Raw genomic sequence first — 20810 nt, forward strand, 5'->3', positions numbered from 1 at the left:
AAATACACCAGTCTGATGGGAACACTTTTCATGAGGCACATTGTCCTCAGCATCCACAGAATTAACCTGCCTTCCCTTGTCATCCTCCTACCCCCATATTCCTCTCAATTCAATGTTTTATAGTTTCATTAAGAACTGTGCCAGCAGCTTCTGATTAAATAACCAATGATTCTGCTTCCTGATATTCTTGCTCTGTGAAATCCTCTCCCTTTGAGTGTGGGCTAGACCTAGTGACTTGCTTCTGATGTAGTGACAAAAGTCAATAGGACGTTTGTCAAAAAAGGGCAAAAGTGATGAGGTACTGCTCTTGAGGTCAGGCTGTGAAAGGCCCTGGCCTCTATCTTGCTTTCTGTCTCTTACCCTCCTGCTTGCTTGTTCTGATGAAGCCAATTGCTACGCTGTGAGCTGCCCCCATGAGAAAACATGTGAGGGAACTAAAGGAAGCCTCTGGCCTAGTGAGGAACTGAGGCCCTCAGCCTAACAACCCATGAGAAACTGCATCCTGCCAACAGTCATAGGAGTGAGCTTGGGAGTGGATCCACCCCCAGGACACCCTTGCGGTGACGGCAGCCTAGGCTGACATCCTCACTGCAGCCTTTCCAAGGCTCAGACCAAGCAAGTCAGCTGCACCTGCATAACCTACATAAACCTGTGAGATAATGACTGTGGTTCTGAGCTGCAAAGGTTTTGTTTAGAAATAGATAACTAACACGAGTATATAAATTTTAAAAAGTATATGTCTAGTGTTCTTTGATATTTAAATATGTGTTTCCTTCAAAAAAAAAATGGTTTTACTTCAAAAATTTCTGCCTCAACAGGACCTCCTGGTCTAAGGACATACTATAATGACTCCCTATACAAAAATATTCTATTTTTTTTTTTTAGACGGAGACTTGCTCTGTCACCCAGGCTGGAGTGGAATGCCGTGATCTTGGCCCAGTGCCACCTCTGCTTCCCAGGTTCAAGTGAGTCTCCTGCCTCAGCCTCCTGAGTAGCTGGGATTACAGGCATCCGCTGCCACAGCTGGCTAATTTTAGTAGTTTTAGTAAAGACAGGGTTTTGCCATGTTGGCCAGGCTGGTCTCGAACTGCTGGTCTCAGGTGAGCCACCTGCCTTGGCCTCCCAAAGTGCTGGGATTACAGGCGTGAGCCACCGTGCCCGGCCACAAAAATATTCTTAATCACAAAATAGTCTCTTTGGAGTCAATTCAATCTCCAAAGAAGTATAAGAACATGAGAATTTCTAAAAGTATAAATAATTTTTCCTTGATTCCAGTTTTGATTATATGAACTAAATTAATTAATGTCTCCTAAAGAAGAATGCTAAAAAGTACCTAGTATAAACATCCTTCCTTTTCCCCTAAAGCAACACATTTTGAATGAAAACCTCCTGCAGTTAAAACCAAAATAAACATTTCAATAATATTTGCCTTTGCTCAAGATCTAAAAGTTAAGTTTAAAGATACCATTTGCATAGTCCAAATCTGGACTATGCTGTATTTTTTTTTTTTTTAAGGCCACCAGACAGAATTGTCAGATGGAGAACCGGCACCAACCAACCTGCATGTTCCTTTAACAGACAGTGGGAGCACATTTTTCCCAGGCTTTGCAAATAGTTTCCTACAACAAATCTGCCAGCTGAGCAAAACACATATAAATACCAGAACGCTTCCAATTTCTGCTGGTGCTGAGGCTGATATTTTTGGTTATTTGGGGTAGATCCTTTATTAGTTCTCTATTTAAAGAAACAGCCAATGAATAAATCAATAATCTTCATTAAAATGCTTGTTTTATCTCTCTTGATGTTTTTAACATTGCTAGATGCCTTGGTTTGGGTTGGGGAAGAAAGTATTGGAATTGGGGGAAACAGCAGGTCTGCTAGGAAATAAATTGGCCAGATGCCCCCAGCTACCTCTATAAACACATCCTTGCTTTAGGCACTTGGCAAGAGAGAGGATTTGTCTGAGTTTTGGAGATAGGAGAACTTTCAAAGATCTCAAGGTGGTTGCAGGACAAAGTTGCATTACATGTCATTGCATAGATCAGCGTAGTTGCCTGTGGTTCTAGTGTCTCTTAGGAGACTGCGATTTGCCTTCAAAGACACCCCTCCTTGTCTATTTCAGCACCGAGCATAGTGTCTGACACACAGCAGGGGCTTATAATATTGGTTAAGTGAATGCATCAACATTATTCACAGGGTGATGAGTATTGCTAGGCATATGAGATTTTTCAAAGGGCAGATATCCTGTTCCCTTTGTCCCTAAATGACACATGGTGAGGAAGGAGCTGAGAAGAAGGGTTCCCACTCCCTATACTCACAGCAGTGTGACAGGTCCACAAGGGGATGTAGCATCCCCAGACCATTTTGAGGGTTAACAGTCCCTCTTACAGACTTCATGTAGCATCCCCAGACCATTTTGAGGGCTAACAGTCCCTCTTACAGACTTCATTTCTTTCAGAGCTAGATTAAGTATCAGCACTTTTTTTTATTTTATTTTATTTTTTCCAGACAGAGTCTCACACTGTCGCTGGGCTGGAGTGCAGTGGTGTGATCTCGGCTCACTGCAACCTCCGCCTCCGAGTTCAAGCGATTCTCCTGCCTCAGCCTCCCAAGTAGCTGGGATTACAGGCACCCACCACCACGCCCAGCTAATTTTCTGTATTTTAGTAGAGACGGGGTTTCACTATGTTGGCCAGGCTTGTCTCAAACTCTTGACCTTGTGATCCACCCACCTCAGCCTCCCAAAGTGCTGGGATTACAGGCGTGAGCCACCATGCCTGGCCAAGTGTCACCACTTGTTTTGGCTGCTGACCTGGGATACCAATTCTCATGCTAGAGTTTGGTTCAGTTTCATCACAACTCTGGGAGGAAACATTAGAGGTTGCATAAAATAAGCATATTCTCTCTGGGCTCTTGTGTTCCACCCCAAGAGCATCATGGTGAGGCTCATGCTTAGTAGTAATAATAATTCTATGCTCAATGTGGACCATGGCTCCTGTCACAATCGGTGACCTTGACGGGGCAGTTAGGCCCTAAAGCTTATTGCCTGGAGTCCCATCCAGCTTTGCAGGCAGCTGTCTCCAGAGCTGTGTGTCAGCAGCTACCCGCACCATGCCTCCCATTCCCCCAGTTCTAGGTTTGCCGTGGAGTTGATGTTTAGCAACATCAAACATTTCTCCTGCTGCTACTGCATTCTCCACTTCCTTCTCCAAATTGCCACATCCTTGAAGCCCACCAAACACGCATATGAATCCTTTAGAGGTACTGGCATGTCTAGAGAATCATTGATTAGGTAAATGCTAAATTTCTAGACAAATCCTGATTCTCACAGGGTTCTTGCTGACTTCAGGGAAGGTTCTATACGGGAGTTGGAAACACTGGATACAGTGCAAAAACGCAGGGTTTACATGCCACTGGCTATTGCTAGAGAGCTGTTGAGGGAAGATTGTTGCCATGACGTCTTTAACCAGAAAGCATCATCACCATCCTGTGGCTCTAAGTAGACAGACTTGGGACATAAAGAGGAAACCTTCCTGTTCTTCACACCTTCCCCTCCCATTCCACTTTCTCAGTCCCATTCAATGGGTATTTCTGTGCCTACTGAGTAGATGCTGTGAGCTGACGTAGCCTGGTCTACCTGCATAGAAGATAACTTGTCAAATGGAGCCCAGTCTTAATTCCAGGACCCGGGGAAGAAACAGTGAAGGAAGACTGCAATGTGATGATCAAAAACTTGAACATGATTTGCCAATAAGCAGCTCTAATGACAGCTTTGTGGCACCCGAAAGAATTGCAGACAACCTTCTAGCCTTTGTGATTGGTAAGTGAGAAAGGCACTCCCTACTGGGGCCCTTTTCCAGCCATGATTGGTGTTGAAGGTAGTGACCAACTATCTGTCCTTCTGACCTGCCCAACACCAGGGTGCCACTCTAGAAACAAGACTATAGAAAAACTGATTTCTCCAGGTCCAATCCAGTCCCCGATGATGAGATTACATCAAAACCTCACTGGAGAAAGGCCTTCCCCAGTTACCTACTTAGAGTTTAATTTCAGTCAGAGGTAGACCATACAAGGCAAATCCTGGTGGACCCCCGACCCTACCAGGACCTATCAGGAAGCTAGAGAAATTAGGGATGTCACTGGCATCTCCTGTTGGCCATATGGTGCCACCACCCAGCTCCTACAACAAAACCCCAGTGAACTAGGTTAATTGTCAACCGGCCTCATCCCCTTCCCATTCCAATCCCAAAAAGCACTTCCTGAGTGAGCTCCAACACACTGATTTTTGTCCTGATGGGAGAAATAGTATGAATCTCTGCCACCCTCAGGAAGTTTGCAGTCAGGACGGAGTTCCACAGCTCTGATCCTGTGTCCATTCTTTGGCACCAGAGTTGCCGCCTGTCAGGCTGACTGGTCCCCCTTCAGTGATTCTTCTCCCACATTCCTCCCCGTTAAGGTTGCTATCTACATTCCGTCCCAACAAAATTATATTGGTTTCAAAATAATGCAGGGAGCTGCATTGAGGAGCACAGGGGTTATTATTCCGCTTAGCCGCAGAGTGAGGACAAACCACTAATTTGATGTTTGTTCTTTACAAAAGAGGAAGCAGCCGTCAATCAATTCCTCCCCCCGAGGGTAGGCTGGTTATTAAAGTGAAAGAAAACCTGCCAGACAACCAAACCCCTGCCCTTTCTCTCTCCCCAGTGAGACTATCTCACTGATGTTCTAAGAGAATTAAAGTGGCATGAGCGTGTCCTGGACGGCATGTACATTGGCAGAATCTAGTTCAACAGTCATTAAGTTAAAAGTATTGTAACCAGGAAATAAATGCAAAGGTAAAAAATGCAAGAAGAGTGGCACCTCCCAGTCCTTTGGGAGGCTGAGGTAGGAAGATTGCTTGAGGCTAGGAGTTCAAGACCAGCCTGGGCAACGGAGTGAGACCTTGTCTCTAGAAAAGATAAAATAAGTAGCTGGCGTGGTGACACACAACAGTGGTCCTAGCTTCTCGGGAGGCTGAGGTGGGAGGATCGCTTGAGCCCAGGAGTTTGAGGCTGCAGTGAGCTAGAATCATACCACTTCATTCCAATCTGGGAGACCGAGCAAGACCCTGTCTCTTAAAAGAAGAAAATGCAAGAAAGGCATGAGAAAACAGAACTCCAAGTTTGCGACGAGCCGAGCTTGAGGAGCACAGGGAGATTTCTGGAAAGGTGAGAATGAGGGGAGGCCACGTTTTCAACAATGGGAGTAAGGGAAGAACAAACAAGCTCAGAAGGGCTATTGGAGGGCGGGGGAAAGAGAAAGAAGAAACAAATTACATTAAGTGAAGAATAATTGTTCATGCCCCTACTCTGAGAAGCAAATTCACCCAAGTCTGAGCCAAAGAGAATGAATCGGAATTCTAAGGTTTCCGAGAAAAATTCAGAGACTATCGTGTATATTTGTGCATATTACCTTTAAGGACATTAACTGACACTTTGAGAGAACAGAAATGTAAATCTGTTAATAGGATAACGAAACTGGTTTGTTTCCTGTGAGCTGATTGAGGGAAGTTTAGAAACGCTACTAAATTTGTCTTTGAACTCTGATAGGAGAGAAAGCTCAGCCCATGTCACCCTTATCGAGTGAGTGGAGTGGTACAAAAGGAACAACCAGGTTGGGTTTAAAAGCTATAACTCTAGGGAAAGATAAGAAATAGGCTTTGAGATTTTCTTATTGCTAAATGTACAATGATTAGCCTGGGCATGGAAACCCCTTAGAAATCATTAAAATGAGCCATTATGTTAAGCTCCTCTAATTTTATCCTTATGAAGCCATGATATTTATATTCCCACTAATAGTTACATGAATCTCAGTTTACATTTTGAAAGTTGTCAAAGAACATGAAACAAAGCAGGCAGAACTGGCACATTTTTTGAAAGTTTTAGAATCTTTCTGTTGTTTATACCAGTGGGTAAAGAAATTCCATCTTTTAACTATAAAAGACACATGACATCTGATGAATTAGCCATGGTTTTAAACAATTACCTTATTATGCTGTCAAAATACAGTCCTTTCAACTACTGACAGCTCTGTTTTATTTTGTACCGTGGGGTTTACCTGCACCTCCCACTCAGTTTCTTTCCTTGGGAAACCCTGACGCAGCATCTCATATTTTTCCTGAGTATAAGATGATTCGGAAGTATAAGATGATTCCCTACTTCTGCTGAGGACTCAAGGGTAGCCTGTCTGAGGCCTGAAACCACAGGACATCCATTAAGGAGAGCTGTTAAAATACCTCTGCTTTAGAGATGGCCAAACACTCCCAGGGAAAGGTGGATGAATGCTGACCTTTGGGGGCATCTGTAAAGTACATGAGGAGGTCAGAACTGAGGATGAAAAAGCTACAAAGTAGCATCCCCACAACTTCCCACTCACAAAAGAAATAAGACTAAACAGTTCCCCAAAGCTGTCTCATCAGAAGAGAACAAGCCACTTCAAAGGACTGATTTTTAAAAATAATTTTTAAAACTAACAAAAGTATAGAAATCAAAGTAAAAAAGGCTTTTTGGATTTTAGGTGCTCCCTCTAATCTAGACAAATTTATTCAAGATCACAGTCAAATGCAAGCCTAACTTTGCTTTTATTTCATCACTACTTCTCCATTGCTTCTGCCTCCATCAACCAGTGTAACCCATGTAGAAACACGATGCCTCATGAACCTTCCTGCTGAATTCTATGTAAAGGATAGTGGAAAAATGACATTCGTCACTGTTAAACCGACAGCAGGACTTTTAGGGAGGACAGTTGTACATGGGCTGTAACACCAAAGCATTGTGAACTCAAATGAGTATAAAATAAGGAGAGTGATATGGAGTTGTGAACGGTGGAATCAGTGACACTAATGCACACAGCACCTCCTTACTCCTACTTCCTACCTGCCTCAACCATGATTCTAGGAAAATTTGGCACATTCTTTGGTTTACATACGAGGCAGAATTAGTGAATGTGTAAATATTTATAGTAAGCAACTCTCCCCAAAATGATAAGATTTCGATCTCTAGCTACCTTAAGGGATGCATCTCTTGATCCCCCTCCCCACTACACCTTCCCCAAACATGCCAGAGGTCTAAGGTCAGGACTTACTAATGAAAGGAGGCAGAAACTGACAGGCTAGAATAAAATTCTTTGCGAAAAATGACAATAGTGATCACGTAGGATGCTGCAATACTTTTCAGTTTTTCTTGGTCTTGCACTTCAAGGGCAAAAAGTAAAATATGCGTCCTACTTTCATAAATCACGACTTCATATGTTTTGTAACGAAAAAGGTAGTCGTGTGTCTGAATCTAGAAAGTGAGTGAGTTGTGCCCTCTAGTGGTTGAATGTTATACTGGAACGGCAGCTTTGCTGTCATAACCTTAGGCAATTGGTTCCCTCCTGAATTTTTTCGTTTTTACAAATAGGAGGATTGCTGAGTTTTGGAGCAAGGCATTAGGAATGCGGGGATTGTGTTCCTGATTTATTATTGAGACCAAGCTGCAACCCGCACCAGAAATTCACTTTGTCTTTGTCTCCATTCCTTGGCTAATTTAAATGACTAGATTTTGCCTGGGCTGCCACTGCCCTTCCTAAGTAAATGGTTTGTTTATAAAAGCTTCTGTTCCATAAGCAACTGCTTGCTAAGCCTAATAAAACCAAGGACTGGGCTTCCAAATCATCTTATACTTAGGACAGAGTTTTCTGTTTTTTGAGAGTGTCTCACTCGGTCGCCCAGGCTGGAGGGCAGTGGGCATGATCATGGCTCACTGTAGCCTCGACCTTCCTAGGTTAAGCGATCCTCCTGCCTCAGCCTCCCAAGTAACTGGGACTGCAGGTGCGGACCCCCACCCCTGGCTAATTTGTTGCTGTTGTTGTAGAGACAGGGTCTCACTATGTTGCCTAGGCTGGTCTTGAACTCCTGGGCTCAATGGATCCTCCCGCCTCGGCCTCCCAAAGCGCTGGGATTGCAGGTGTGAGCCGCTGTGCCTGGTATGGAGCATTGGACAACTCTACACAGTAGAGGAACTCACTAAGCATTGGTGGAAGCTTCCCTTCCATGAGAAGGAGGGGGAAGATTTGATCTGAACAAAAGAGAGTGTCATACCACCAGTGCCCCATCCCAGACCTCCTGAATGGGAGTCTGCAGGGTGGGGCTGGACACTTAACTCTGATGCACAACCACCCTTCCTTCCCCCAGCACTGAGAAGATCCACTCCTAATATAGAGCTCACTGGGCTTAAACTGGGAATCCATTTCCTGGGATGAAATAAAGTCCCTTTCAAAGATACTCCCCATGTTCTGCCCCCCTTCCTAACCACTTCATTTGGAGTTATTTCTGGTTCCTTTCCTTAGAAATTCTAGTCACTAAATCATAACTCGCAGATGTTCCTTCCTGCCAGCTTCTGCATACATGCTATGCCATTCTTTTTCCCCCGCAGAAGAGAAGGCGTGTAGTACTCCTTAAGACTCCACTGCGATATGCGAGCACATCCCCGTTAGGTCAGATCAGACTTCTGGTCTGAGAACATTCAGTTGAATAGGAGGAGTGCTGAAAACAGCTAATTATCCATCAGAGAAATCATGCTCCAACTGATATGCTTACTCTCGGCAAGCACAGTCCTCCACAGCAAGTCTGATAATTGGATAAACAAGACCTCAGAGGCTCTCGGGGGCTGAAATGAGAGATGAAAATGTACTTTATGTGGCTCTCTTTACTGTAATCACCAGTTAAAGGGACGGCAGGGAGCTTAACAAGCTCATTACAACCTCAGCGCCTGTGATCTCTGCACATACCCCCCTGGCGGCCTCAGGATAGGATGCCCTTGAAGGCCTCGCTGGGCCTTGGCTTCAGCCCATGCTGTTTTCATTCTGCCCCCACCAGAAAGCAGCTGGTGTCTCTAGTACCAGCTGTTGGGCCACATGGAAAACAAGCCAGGAGTTGGTGAAAATGTGTTCCTAGGCAAACCACTAGTGTTTTCTTAATCTGAACACAGAGCAAGGAAGGCCAAGCTCGGATTTAGATAATCCCTTTAATCAACTCAGTCTTTCCAGCTGTTCTGCTCTGCTTTCGGAATTGCTGTGCTTCTGCTTCTGATTTCTCAGAGCCTCCTGCCTGGCTCTGGTTCAGGGGACCCTGCTCTAGCTCCATGTCTCTAACCCACAGAGGCCGCACATGGCACTGCAGAGGGCCCAAGGCCCTGGTTTGGGAGCCCCTGGTCATTCCTGGGATGAACACTTCTGGCTGTAGAAGTTGGTCTCTATTGTTAGAGCAAGGATTTATTTTATGAATGCCCAACCCCCACTGACCCATGGGGATACTTGCGGGAGCACTACCCAGTGCTACCAGAACTCATCTACAGCTGTTCCTTAAAGAAACTTGAATAAGGTAGAGACACGGGGCAGCACTCACACATTACCACAATTACATTTGCACCAACCTAATACAATAGAATGCAACTCGAATGGTGCCCCGCACAGGACACCTGAAGGGGCAGGGCAAAGAAAAGAGGCAGTGAAGAGGTGGGAGGAAGGTGAGACTGGGGACTGGAAGGCAATGCAGGTGTATCCCAAGGCAACTTCACCTGAGGCTCTGTGGCAGCTGCTCCTTTAAGAGAGGTAAAGATAACTAGAGTTCAACTCAGGTGATGTTCAACTGCAACCCTCATCAATACCAAAATCCTCAAATGTGTGACTCTGGTTACCACTGGCACTCAAGGCCAGATGACATCTGCCATTAGAACCAGGTAATAGTTCCCTCCACCCAAGGGGGCTCTGCAGTTTATGTTAAGGGCACACGAATTTGAAATCCCAAACCTGGCTTTCTCAGTGTAAGCATTTATTGTTTGGCCCGATAGATGTATTGTCTACAAGTTCCAGGTAGATCAACTTTTTATAAGTCAAGCCATATTTCAAATTCATGAGGTGAATCCTCTATAAACGAAGAAATATTCCTGAATTTATCTGCCCCACAAATCTTCATTTTCATTTATTTGATCTCTTTAAGGGATACAGCTATGACCAGGATTACTGATTGGCATGGAAATAGCAACATCAACAGTGAAAAAGTTACCTGACAGACTCTTGGAATGAGAATAAATCTGGATTTCTTCAATTAAGAAATAGGAACTGCTGTCCTCGCCAAAATGATAATCCTTTTTTTTTTTTTTTTTTTGCTCTGTTGCCCAGGCTGGAGTGCAATGGCGGGATCTCAGCTCACTGCAACTTCTGCTTCCTGGGTTCAAGAGATTCTCCTGCCTCAGCCTCCTGAGTAGCTGGGATTACAGACACCCACCACCATGCCCAGCTACTTTTTGTATTTTTAGTAGAGATGAGGGTTTCCATGTTGGCCAGGCTAGTCTCGAACTCTTGACCTCACTCAGGTGATTCACCCGCCTCAGCCTCCGAAAGAGCTAGGATTACAGGCGTGAGCCACCGCACCCGGCACAAAATGATAATACTCTTGGGAGTGATAAGACTAATCCATACCTGTTATTGATACCATAGCGAATGAGTTTAGAGATCTTTGCTTGAAAAGAGACTTTTATTTTGGGGATCGGTATAGAAAAGCCACGAGTCGCAGGTCTTTTGAGGTATGGGGCGATGGCAAGGAACAAAAAGAGAGGAAAATGGACAGAAATGAAAAGGTGAGGTCACCCAAGGCAAACTTAGCTTGCCAATTTTATCTGGGGTTCAAACCTCACTGGATTCTTTCCATTTTCATGTCGTGGATGGGGGGAGGTGCAAGAAACTGGGGAACTGTCAAGACCAATCTAATCAAAACCACTCTAAAGCAGACAAGAACTGGAGAAGAAAACCAAAAATTTAAAACAAGAGATTTAGGAAAGATGCTTCCTAAATTCTGTGAAATTTTCATGAAGATTCTGAACCAAGTTCATTGTCTCTCTCTTTCCTTAAATAGACTATAAAATATGGTGACCTGGGGGCCAAGAGCAGGGGCCACAACCATACTAGAGAGAAGTCTCTTCTGTCATTCCCCAGAGTAAAGACCTGGTTTCTAACAGGGTGGCCTTGGCATTTCTAACGGGGTGTCCTTGGCACTTCTACAGTGCCCAGTACAGCTCAAGAATATTAACTGTATTTGCGGGTCTGTTTCTCATGATGACAAGTTGGGTCCATTGAAAACCGTCCAGACTTGTCCTTCTTTGGCCTCCTACATTTCTGAATCATTCAGTGTGCTAATGTGTTCTAAGTCCCACTGTGATGTAATTAAGGGATAATATTTGGAGCAAGAAGTAGACAGCGTTGTAAATGCCACCTGTGGGTGATTAAATGCTGATTTAAATGCGAGCAGAAGTTGAATAACTATAGAGTTCATTGGATGCAAATAAATCTATTCCAATGCCACAAGCATTTTTTCCCCGATTATAGGATAAAGTTTCTAAAAGATACAAAGCATCCATAAGCAAACATTTTAATGCCTTCATCTTCCTCTAAGGAATAGAGAATTGAAACTACTGCATCCTAAGAATGCTTATCTCATCTAGGAGGGAGACTTGGGGACTAAGTTTAGATGTAAGGAACGAGGATTGAAAATGAAGAGCTGCTCCAGGAAGGATTAAATGGGGAAATATGTGTACACCTCCTAAATACTGTAATGAAGAACTCTCCATTCCTAACTGTGTGAATAGCTGTTTGTGTTTCTCACTATAATTTTATTTTCTAAACTATTATTTTTTCTAGAGATAGGGTCTCACTCTGTTGCTTGATCTGGAGAGGAGTGGCACGACCATAGCTCACTGTTACCTCGAAGTTCTGGGCTCAACAATCCTCTGCCTCACCCTTCTGAGTAGCTAGAATTACAGAGATGCACGATACCACACCTGGGTAATTTTTTAAAAGTTTTGTAAAGATGGGGTCTCACTATGTTGCCTGGCCTGATCTTAAACTCCTAGCTTCAAGCGATCCTCCAGCCTCAGCCTCCCAAAGCAGCAGGGTTATAGTGTGAGCCACTGTGTCTGGCCACCTCGCTGTAATTTTTTATCTCAAGGAACCATTCACTTATCCTTTTTGGGTCTTAATTTTTGTGCATCTGGAAATGTAAGGGTGGGGATGCTTGGATCAGGTGAGCTCTGAAGTTCTTTGCATTTTAGTTCCACATATGTCCTACTGGAAAGTATGGGTGAGGAACTGGAAAATGGGAATTGTCTTACACTGCTGTTAGGACTGCAAATGTAAAATTTTAGAAAGCTAAGGCTGAAATGTATATTACTTGTGACTTGGTAATTTCACGTTTAGGTGTATTTCTTAAAGAAACTTTCACAAATGTGTACAGAGGGGCAAAGACAAAAAAATCTTACTCCATAGTGTTTGTAAGAGCTGAAAACTTGAAAAAGACATAAATGCATATCAACAAGGAAATGAATAAAATATGGCTTCTTCACAAAGGAATACCATACAGCAGTTAAAAGAAATAACAGGATGGGCACAGTGGCTCAAGCCTGTAATCCCAGCACTTTGGGAGGCCGAGGCAGGTGGATAACGAGATCAGGAGTTCAAGACCAGCCTGGCCAAGATGGTGTAACCCTGTCTCTACTAAAAATACAAGAATTAACTGAGTGCGGTGGCAGGCGCCTGTAGTCCCAGCTACTCGGGCGGCTGAGGCAGGAGAATCGTTTGAACCCAGGAGGCGGAGGTTGCAGTGAGCCGAGATCACACCACTGCACTCCAGCCTGGGTAATAGAGCGAGACTCCATCTCAAAAATAATAATAATAATAATAATAATAATAACAACAAACCTTTATATGACTCAATATTGATATTTCTAAAAATGCAAGCCATTAAAAAGTTCGCATTGGTAAAATTTGTGGAAATCTGGGTAAGTAGAAAGAAAAATGACTCATGACTTCATAGTAATACTCAAACAAAAAAAGAAAAAAGAAAAAAGAAAAACAAATCAATCTTTTGAGTGACAAAAACAAAGTATAATATAACAGCTAGAGCAGCAAACCTCAACCTTTTTGACAGCAGAGACCGGTTTAATGGAAGACAATTTTCCATGGACTGGGGTGGCAGTGGGGGATAGGGGATGGTTTTGGGATGACTCAAGCACATTCTATTTATTGTGTATTTTATTTCTATTCTTATTACATTGCAATCTATAATGAAATAATTATATAACTCATCATAATATAGAATCAGTAGGAGTCCTGAGCTTGTTTTCCTGCAACTAGAGGGCCCCATGTGAAGGTGATGGGAGACAGCGACAGATTATCAGGCATTAGATTCTCATAAGCAGTGCACAACCTAGATCTCTCGCATATGCAGTTCACAATAGAGTTCGTGCTCCTGTGAGAATCTAATGTCGCTCCTGATCTGACAGGAGGAGGAGCTCAGGTGGTAATACAAGCAATGGGGAGCGGCTGTAAATGAAGCTTCACTCACCTGCTGCTCATGTTCTGCCATGCAGTCTGGTTCCTCACAGGCCAAGGACCAGTAACGGTCTATGGCCCGGGGGTTGGGGATCCCTGACCTAGAGTGTGAAGTCATTTGTGTAAATTTTAAATGACTATAAAGATAATGGCATTGAGTGTTCACAGATGTGTGTGTGTGTGTAAGTGTGTGTAAAAGGAGAAAAAATAGGACACACATAATTTCCTGATGATAAAAGTTTAGGAGGTGAGGTAAAAGACTGTGACTGGAGACTGGGGATAAAGAAGACTTCAACTGAATTGGTACCACTGTATTTCTTTTATATAAAAATACAGAAAACAGCAATGTTATTTCTGGATGGTGGGGAAGAGATGCTTTTTATAGACAGCATCATTTTCTGCATTAAGGGAAATATTCTCAAAATAAAGACTTGTATGAGCATTAATGCCTTTGGCAGATGTGTGCTGACAAGCACTTCTTCCAGACCACACAGAATAGGTCAGGTGCCACCATATGCAATTCAGAAACCAAGGCAGCCCAACCTGTTAGGCCTTTAGTGTCTAGCTCTGTACTCTCCAATATGGTAGACACATACAGCTACTTGACTTTAAATTAAAATTAATTAAAATTATTTTTTCAGTTCCTCCATTGCACTAGCCACATTTCAAATGTTGAACAGCCACATGTGATTAGTGGCTATTGTACTGGTGGCACACATATAGAACATTTCTGTTACTGCCATAAATTCTTTTGGAATTTATGCTGCTATTATGTTATTGCTGTAAATTCTATTGCAAAGAGCTAGTCTTTAGCTCTTTTGACAACTAGCACATTTTGGTCATATTGCTCTTTTTCTAGTATGTCCTTCTGCACAGAGGAAAACAAAGGTCATGACTAGCAGATTTTTTTTTTCTTTAATCTCTGGAAAACATATGTCCACTATAATCCTAAACTACAATTACATCTGAAGTAACACTTTCTTGTTAAAGAGAATTAGGTGAACTCTGTTTAGAAAGAGATGTGGCAATCACCTATCATTATATAAATACCGCATTTCATTTCCCTAAAACTTAGGAAGTAGGAAGACAGGTTGAAGGATGAGAAAACATTATTCAAATAAAACTCAGAATGTGAGTTCAATGGTTTTCCAAGAACCTGCTTTTCTTTTTCTTTCTTTTTTTTTTTTTCTTTTGAGACAGAGTCTGGTTCTGTCTCCCAGGCTGGAGTGCAGTGGTGCGATCTTGGCTCACTGTAACCTCTGCCTCCCGGGTTGAAGCTATTCTCCTGCCTCAGCCTCCCAAGTAGCTGGGATTATAGGCATGCACCACCATGCCCAGCTAATTTTTGTATATGTTGTAGAGACAGGGTTTTGCCATGTTGCCCAGGCTGGTCTCAAACTCCTGAGCTCAAGCATTCCTCCTGCCTTGGCCTCCCAAAGTGCTGGGATAATGGTGTGAGCCACCGCACCCGGCCTGAACCTGTGGCTCCTGGCCTGAACCTGTGTTTCTTACCTGTACACTGTATGAGGGACATATACTTCTCGTGTTGGAAATTCCAAAATCTCTTTGTGTGGGCGTGTCCGGTTTTCAGGAAAGGGTTTCACGGGCAGCATTTCAGGAGTCAGACAGCAATTGATGATCTCTGGAGCTGTAGAAATCTCCAGTCTGAGCAAGCCTAAAGAGAGAAAATAGGAATGTTCTAGTAAAGAAACTGCCATGTTATGAAGGAATCAAGAAGGATTGTTGCACTGTGTTTCTTTCATGAAAATAAGAACAAACTATAGTACTATAAAAAAGTTTTGGAGCTAATTTCCTACAGTTTGAAAAAAGTGTGTCATGATAACCTTTGAGATTTAGCTTCTATAAAATAAAATATAAAGCAAGAAATTGTAAAATGAGAAGGAATGGATTAGAGGATTTTTAAAGTTCTTTCCTGAATTACCACAGTATAATTTTATACAGTTAAGTAACTTCCCTGCATTGCTAGCAGTAAAAATTGGGAGTTTCAAAACTGGCTTCCGGCTGGACGTGGTGGCTCACGCCTGTAATCCCAGCACTTTGGGAGGCCGAGACAGGTGGATCACAAGGTCAAGAGATTGAGACCATCCTGGCCAACAGGGTGAACCCCGGTCTCTACTAAAAATACAAAAAATTAACCAGGCGTGGTGGTGGGCCCCTGTAGTACCAGCTACTCGGGAGGCTGAGGCAAGAGAATCACTTGAACCCAGGCGGCAGAGGTTGGAGTGAGCTGAGATTGTGCCATTGTACTGCAGCCTGGTGACAGAGTGAGACTCCACCTCAAACAAAAACAAAAACAAAAAAAACCAAACTGGCTTCCGTGGGCCTGAGGATGCTACAGAAGTACCTCCAGGGCTGCTGAGTGAGGATAAGGAAGGTGCCTTTGCCTTCTACCAAAGCATCTCACATTCACTTTTTTAATACTAAGTATAATATTTTATTTGATTAAAGGGGCTCCTCTGTTTAAACAATTATCTCATTATCTGAGAAACCAGATCTAAAGCACAAGGTTTGTTTACGAAATCAATCCTTTAAGAAAATTAAAAAACATTAATAGGTTTGCCAAAAACAGAACAATTCAGATTCTTTTTTTTTTTTTGAGACGGAGTCTCGCTCTGTCGCCCAGGCTGGAGTGCAGTGGCCGGATCTCAGCTCACTGCAAGCTCCGCCTCCCGGGTTCACGCCATTCTCCTGTCTCAGCCTCCCGAGTGGCTAGGACTACAGGCGCCCGCCACCACGCCCGGCTAGTTTTTTGTAATTTTTAGTAGTTCGCCGTGTTCGCCAGGATGGTCTCGATCCCCTGACCTCGTGATCCGCCTGTCTCGGCCTCCTAAAGTGCTGGGATTACAGGCGTGAGCCACCGCGCCCGGCCACAATTCAGATTCTTAACCCCTAACACAAAATCTCACATTTCACTTGGCAAACATGATTATTATTATTATTTTTTTTTGAGACGGAATCTCCCTCTGTTGTCCAGGCTGGAGTGCAGTGGCGCGATCTCGGCTCACTGCAAGCTCCGCCTCCTGGGTTCATGCCATTCTCCTACCTCAGCCTCCCGAGTAGCTGGGACTACAGATGCCTGCCACTATGCCCAGCTAATCTTTTGTATTTTTAGTAGAGATGCGGTTTCACCGAGTTAGCCAGGATGTTTTTGATCTCCTGACCTCGTGATCTGCCTGCCTCAGCCTCCCAAAGTGCTGGGATTACAGGCGTGAGCCACCGCCCACGGCTGTAAACATGATTTTATAAATTCTGGCATTAGACAAAGAATGTGTCTAATGATAAGCGGTTGGGCACCGCTAAAGAGGATAAAGATGTCATTCACACCTGGAATTGACTTGACTCGTCTCTGTAAAGACGAAGATCTTTTGTAGTCAGCTAAAAACTTGAATAAGTCTTCATCACTAAGGCGATCTCCTTCCTGCCAAGAGAAAAGTCAGAGTTAGTGTACATGCACCTTTGACTCTTGGGTTGGGAACCAACGATTTCTGGGAAGATTTTTACCTTTAAGTTTTATTCTCACAAGTCTTTCATAGAAATTAGGATTATAGGCAGCTCTGAAATCACTGAGTTCCACTTCTCGTTAAATCCTTCTCAATCACTGATGACTCACTGTGCCTCGGCCTCGCATCAGTCCTTCTGGGATGGGGCTTCTGCTGCACTCTAAGGAAGCCTGTCTGACCATTAGAAAAGCAGGCCAAAAGCTTCCCTGCCTATAACTCTCACCCTCTGATACCAGTGTTACCCCCTGGAACAATACAGAATAAGTTTACTTTCCTCTTCAAATGTTTGAAGGTGGAGAAAGCATCTTCCCATCTCATTTTCTTCACATTTGTCTTGAACAGGAAGGTGAAATATAAATGCTGCCCACCCCCACATATGCCCAAGACGGGTCAGGAACTCTGCCAAGGGACACATATGCATGATCTCCAATCCTTACAATGACCCAGTAAGGTAATTAGGTAGATATGTCTTATTCCCAATGAGACCATTCAGACTTGCTTAAGTACCTTGTCCTCCAAGGTCATAAGATTGGTGTATGCTGAATAGAAACCTTTTCAGACCCTTACAATTTCTATTATGTGGCATGGTGCACAGGCTCCCTCAGTACCCCTTTTGCATTTCAGTTTGTTAATGTAACCCCTTTAAATGCTCCATGAAGACTGTAGCTATGGAAAACTTTCCAAAACAGAGTCAGACCAAGTGAGTTTATTTTAAGTGTGGCAAAATATAACTAACATAAAATTACCATCTTACCTTTTTTTTTTTTTTTTTCCCCCTGAGATGGAGCCTCACTCTGTCACTCAGGCTGGAGTGCAGTAGTGCAATCTCAGCTCACTGCAACCTCCACCTCCCAGGTTCAAACAATTCTCCAGCCTCAGCCTTCCAAGTAGCTGGGATTACAGGCATGCACCACCACACCTGGCTAATTTTTTGTGTTTTTAGTAGAGACGGGGTTTCACCATGTTGGTCAGGCTGGTCTTGAACTCCTGACCTCAAGTAATCCACCTGCCTCGGCCTCCCAGTGCTGGGATTACAGGTGAGAGCCACTGCGCCCGGCCCATCTTATCTATTTCTAAGTGCACAATTCAGCAGTGTTAAGCACATTCGCATTGTTGTGCAACCAACCTCCAGAACGCTTTTCTCTTGCAAAAAAAAAAAAAAAAAATCTGAAACTCTATATCCTTTAACCAGCGATTCCCCATCCCCTCTATCCCTAGACCCTGGCAACCATCATTCTACTTTCTGTCTCTATACATTTGACAAGTCTAGGAAGTTTTAACTCTTTTTAATAGTCTTGATGTTTACTGAGCTAACAAAGAGTACCATCTGGAATGGTCACGTTCTCCGAGCAAGCAGGGAGCCCTGCAAACATGCACAGCAAGCAGTAGTGAAAGTGGCAGCTTGCACATGAATAGCCAGGCCAAGAAACCCTGAGATCCACCGGGAAGGAGATGTCCCAGCCAGACTGTTGTCATAGCTTAATGAATGGATTGGCCAAGATAGTTCAAATAGGATGATAGTTTGCATCACGAGGAACAAAACCTAATCCTTCTCTCAGTGAAAATAGCTGACATTCATTGAGCACTTACTGTATTCCAGGCACTCTAAAAAGAGCTTGACAGGTCTCATGTCACCTGACCTTCCTACAAGCCACATGAAGTTAAGTACTATTGCTCCCGGTTTTCTGGCTAATGAAATTGAGGCTTCGTGAATGCTGTGGTTTGAATGTCCCCTTCAAAACTCATGGTGAAGCTTGGTCCCCGTGGTGGCAGTGCTGGGAAGTGGGGCCTTTAAGACGTGATTGAATCATGAGGGCTCTGCCCTCACGATGGATTAATCCATTCACAGATTAATGGATTAATCTGTGTCATGGGAGGGGAACTGGTGGCTTTACAAGAGGAAGAGAGACCTGAGCTAGCATGCTCAGCCGCTCGCCATGCTCCACCTCAGGACTCTGCAGAGAGGCCCCGCCAGCAAGAAAGCCCTCACCAAGTGTGGGCCCTCAACTTTGGATTTTTCAGCCTTCATAACTGTAAAAAACAAATTCCTTTTCTTTTTAAATTACCCAGTTTCAGATACTCTATTATAAGTAGCAGAAAACGAACTAAGACAGTGAGGTTAACTAATTTGCTCTCTTAATCACTACATGTCCTCCTCCTGTGGGTTCCAGTGCCCATACCAGTATGGGGAAAAATTCAGACACACTGTAATGTAAAGAGATACCTGCTTGAAAAAGCTGCTAACGCTCAGGGTGGAGGTTTTGAAGTTGGATCCAACCCCATTTTCCTCCAAGGAGAGGGCTCTTTCAGAAAGCCTTCTAGATTGGGCCAATGTCCTCCGTTCACCTACTGAACTTCTTCCTTTAAGAAAAACAGTTGTCATTCCAAAGTATGCCTTTCTGTTCAAATACACAGCAGTTATTAACTCTACAATATATATGTTTAAAGTCACCGATCAGGAACACTGAATATGGCCATCCTTGTTTTGAATGAAAATGTCCTTCCATTGGCCCCTACCTTTCTTAGTCCTCCTGTTGGTGTTCTTAATCCTCCTCCGACCAGAGGAGAGAGGCCAGGAGCAGCCATGGGCCCCTCCCACATGGAAATTAGGGTAGACCAGATGCCACCCGGCAAGAGTCCAGAGCTATAGCCAGAACAGGGTCTCCTGATAAGCTTTATTTAGTCAGCCCACTGTTTGCTTTTCTTTTATTTCTATATTTGCATTCCACTGGGAGAGGCATGTACTCAAATGCCCCCAAAGGCATTTGGGATTGTGACCCAAACATGCAGGGGTCAGCCTGCGGACATTCTGAATCTCAGCGTTCCTCTGCTCTCATTATGTGGACCAGGCAGCAAGACTGAGTTTCTGCCTTGGGTGATCTGCCCAATGGGAATTAGAACCCCAAATCACATTCAGACTTGGGCTGGGAGCCTGATAGTTTACCCAGTTGTTTCTTATTCCTTTTTGAGATTTGGGTGGAGATCTTGTTGCTTTTATGTTGCAAAAACTCATGGGTTCTGTTGTAAATAATCAAATTGCTTAGAACTAGAATAGTTCCAACTCCTGTCTTTGAATATCTTCTTATCCTTAATTCTTACCATGATGCTGAATTAGAATTTCTTGCTGCCTCTACCCACCTAAACTTGCCATTCTGCCTCAATATAATAGACGACATCTTTGCATCTTCTGGTTGCTCCTTAAGAATCAGTCTCTGTTGTAAGGTTATCCTCGACCTAGAGATGACTGAGGCCTCAGCATGCCCTATACCTGAATTACTTAGCTTGTGGTGCCCTCTAAGCTGTATACATAACTCTTATCAATAAGTTACTTGGGTCTACATAGATGACATTAAAGAAAGCTGTGGCAGGAAGATCAGGATGTGGTAACAGTGAGGTTTGTTATTGACGAACCAGAAATAACCCAGGAGTTCTGACTGGTGATTATGTACCAGTAACTCCAAAATAGCAGCAGCAATCACAAAATGTCCTTTCCTCCACTTCCCTGCTCAAGGTAGCATTTCAGAAGTGGCTTAAGTCTTAGCTTAAGGAATGCATGAAAAAATGTGAACACAGACTTATATATTTGGTGGATACAAAAGCATTTAGGGAAACAGAAATCCCACCACAGGTGATGTGGGCAGGTCCACTTGAAAACTTGCAACCCTTTTGAAAATTTCCACACCCAAGCAGTGTAGGAATGAATGATTCAGATCAAGGGTGAGATGATGAAAAAGAAATATGCTAAATAAACTAACAGTAAATAGATATTCTTTGGATGCCCATTTTTTCATTGCACTTGGCAAAGTAAACTTTAAAGAATTAGAAATTTTGCTGGGAAACTTGAGTTTTTTTCTTTTTTCTTTTCTTCTTCTTCTTCTTCTTCTT

The 20810-nt window shown here is 43.5% G+C and overlaps 1 protein-coding gene across 1 annotated transcript in view; it reads right to left on the minus strand.

The window, feature by feature from the left end:
- The window catches only part of DOCK8 (dedicator of cytokinesis 8), a 291909-nt gene that overhangs the window by 136801 nt on the left and 134298 nt on the right, over positions 1 to 20810 (minus strand). The window contains exons 12-14 of the mRNA XM_011970193.1: positions 19150 to 19286; positions 16750 to 16843; positions 14917 to 15079 (exon numbers count right to left, since the gene is read on the minus strand). Of these exons, the coding sequence (XP_011825583.1) occupies positions 14917 to 15079; positions 16750 to 16843; positions 19150 to 19286 (394 nt within the window). The remainder of the gene's footprint in view (positions 1 to 14916; positions 15080 to 16749; positions 16844 to 19149; positions 19287 to 20810) is intronic.

This window comes from Mandrillus leucophaeus, unplaced genomic scaffold, assembly GCF_000951045.1.
Source record: "Mandrillus leucophaeus isolate KB7577 unplaced genomic scaffold, Mleu.le_1.0 Scaffold93, whole genome shotgun sequence".
Taxonomy (NCBI): Eukaryota; Metazoa; Chordata; class Mammalia; order Primates; family Cercopithecidae; genus Mandrillus; species Mandrillus leucophaeus.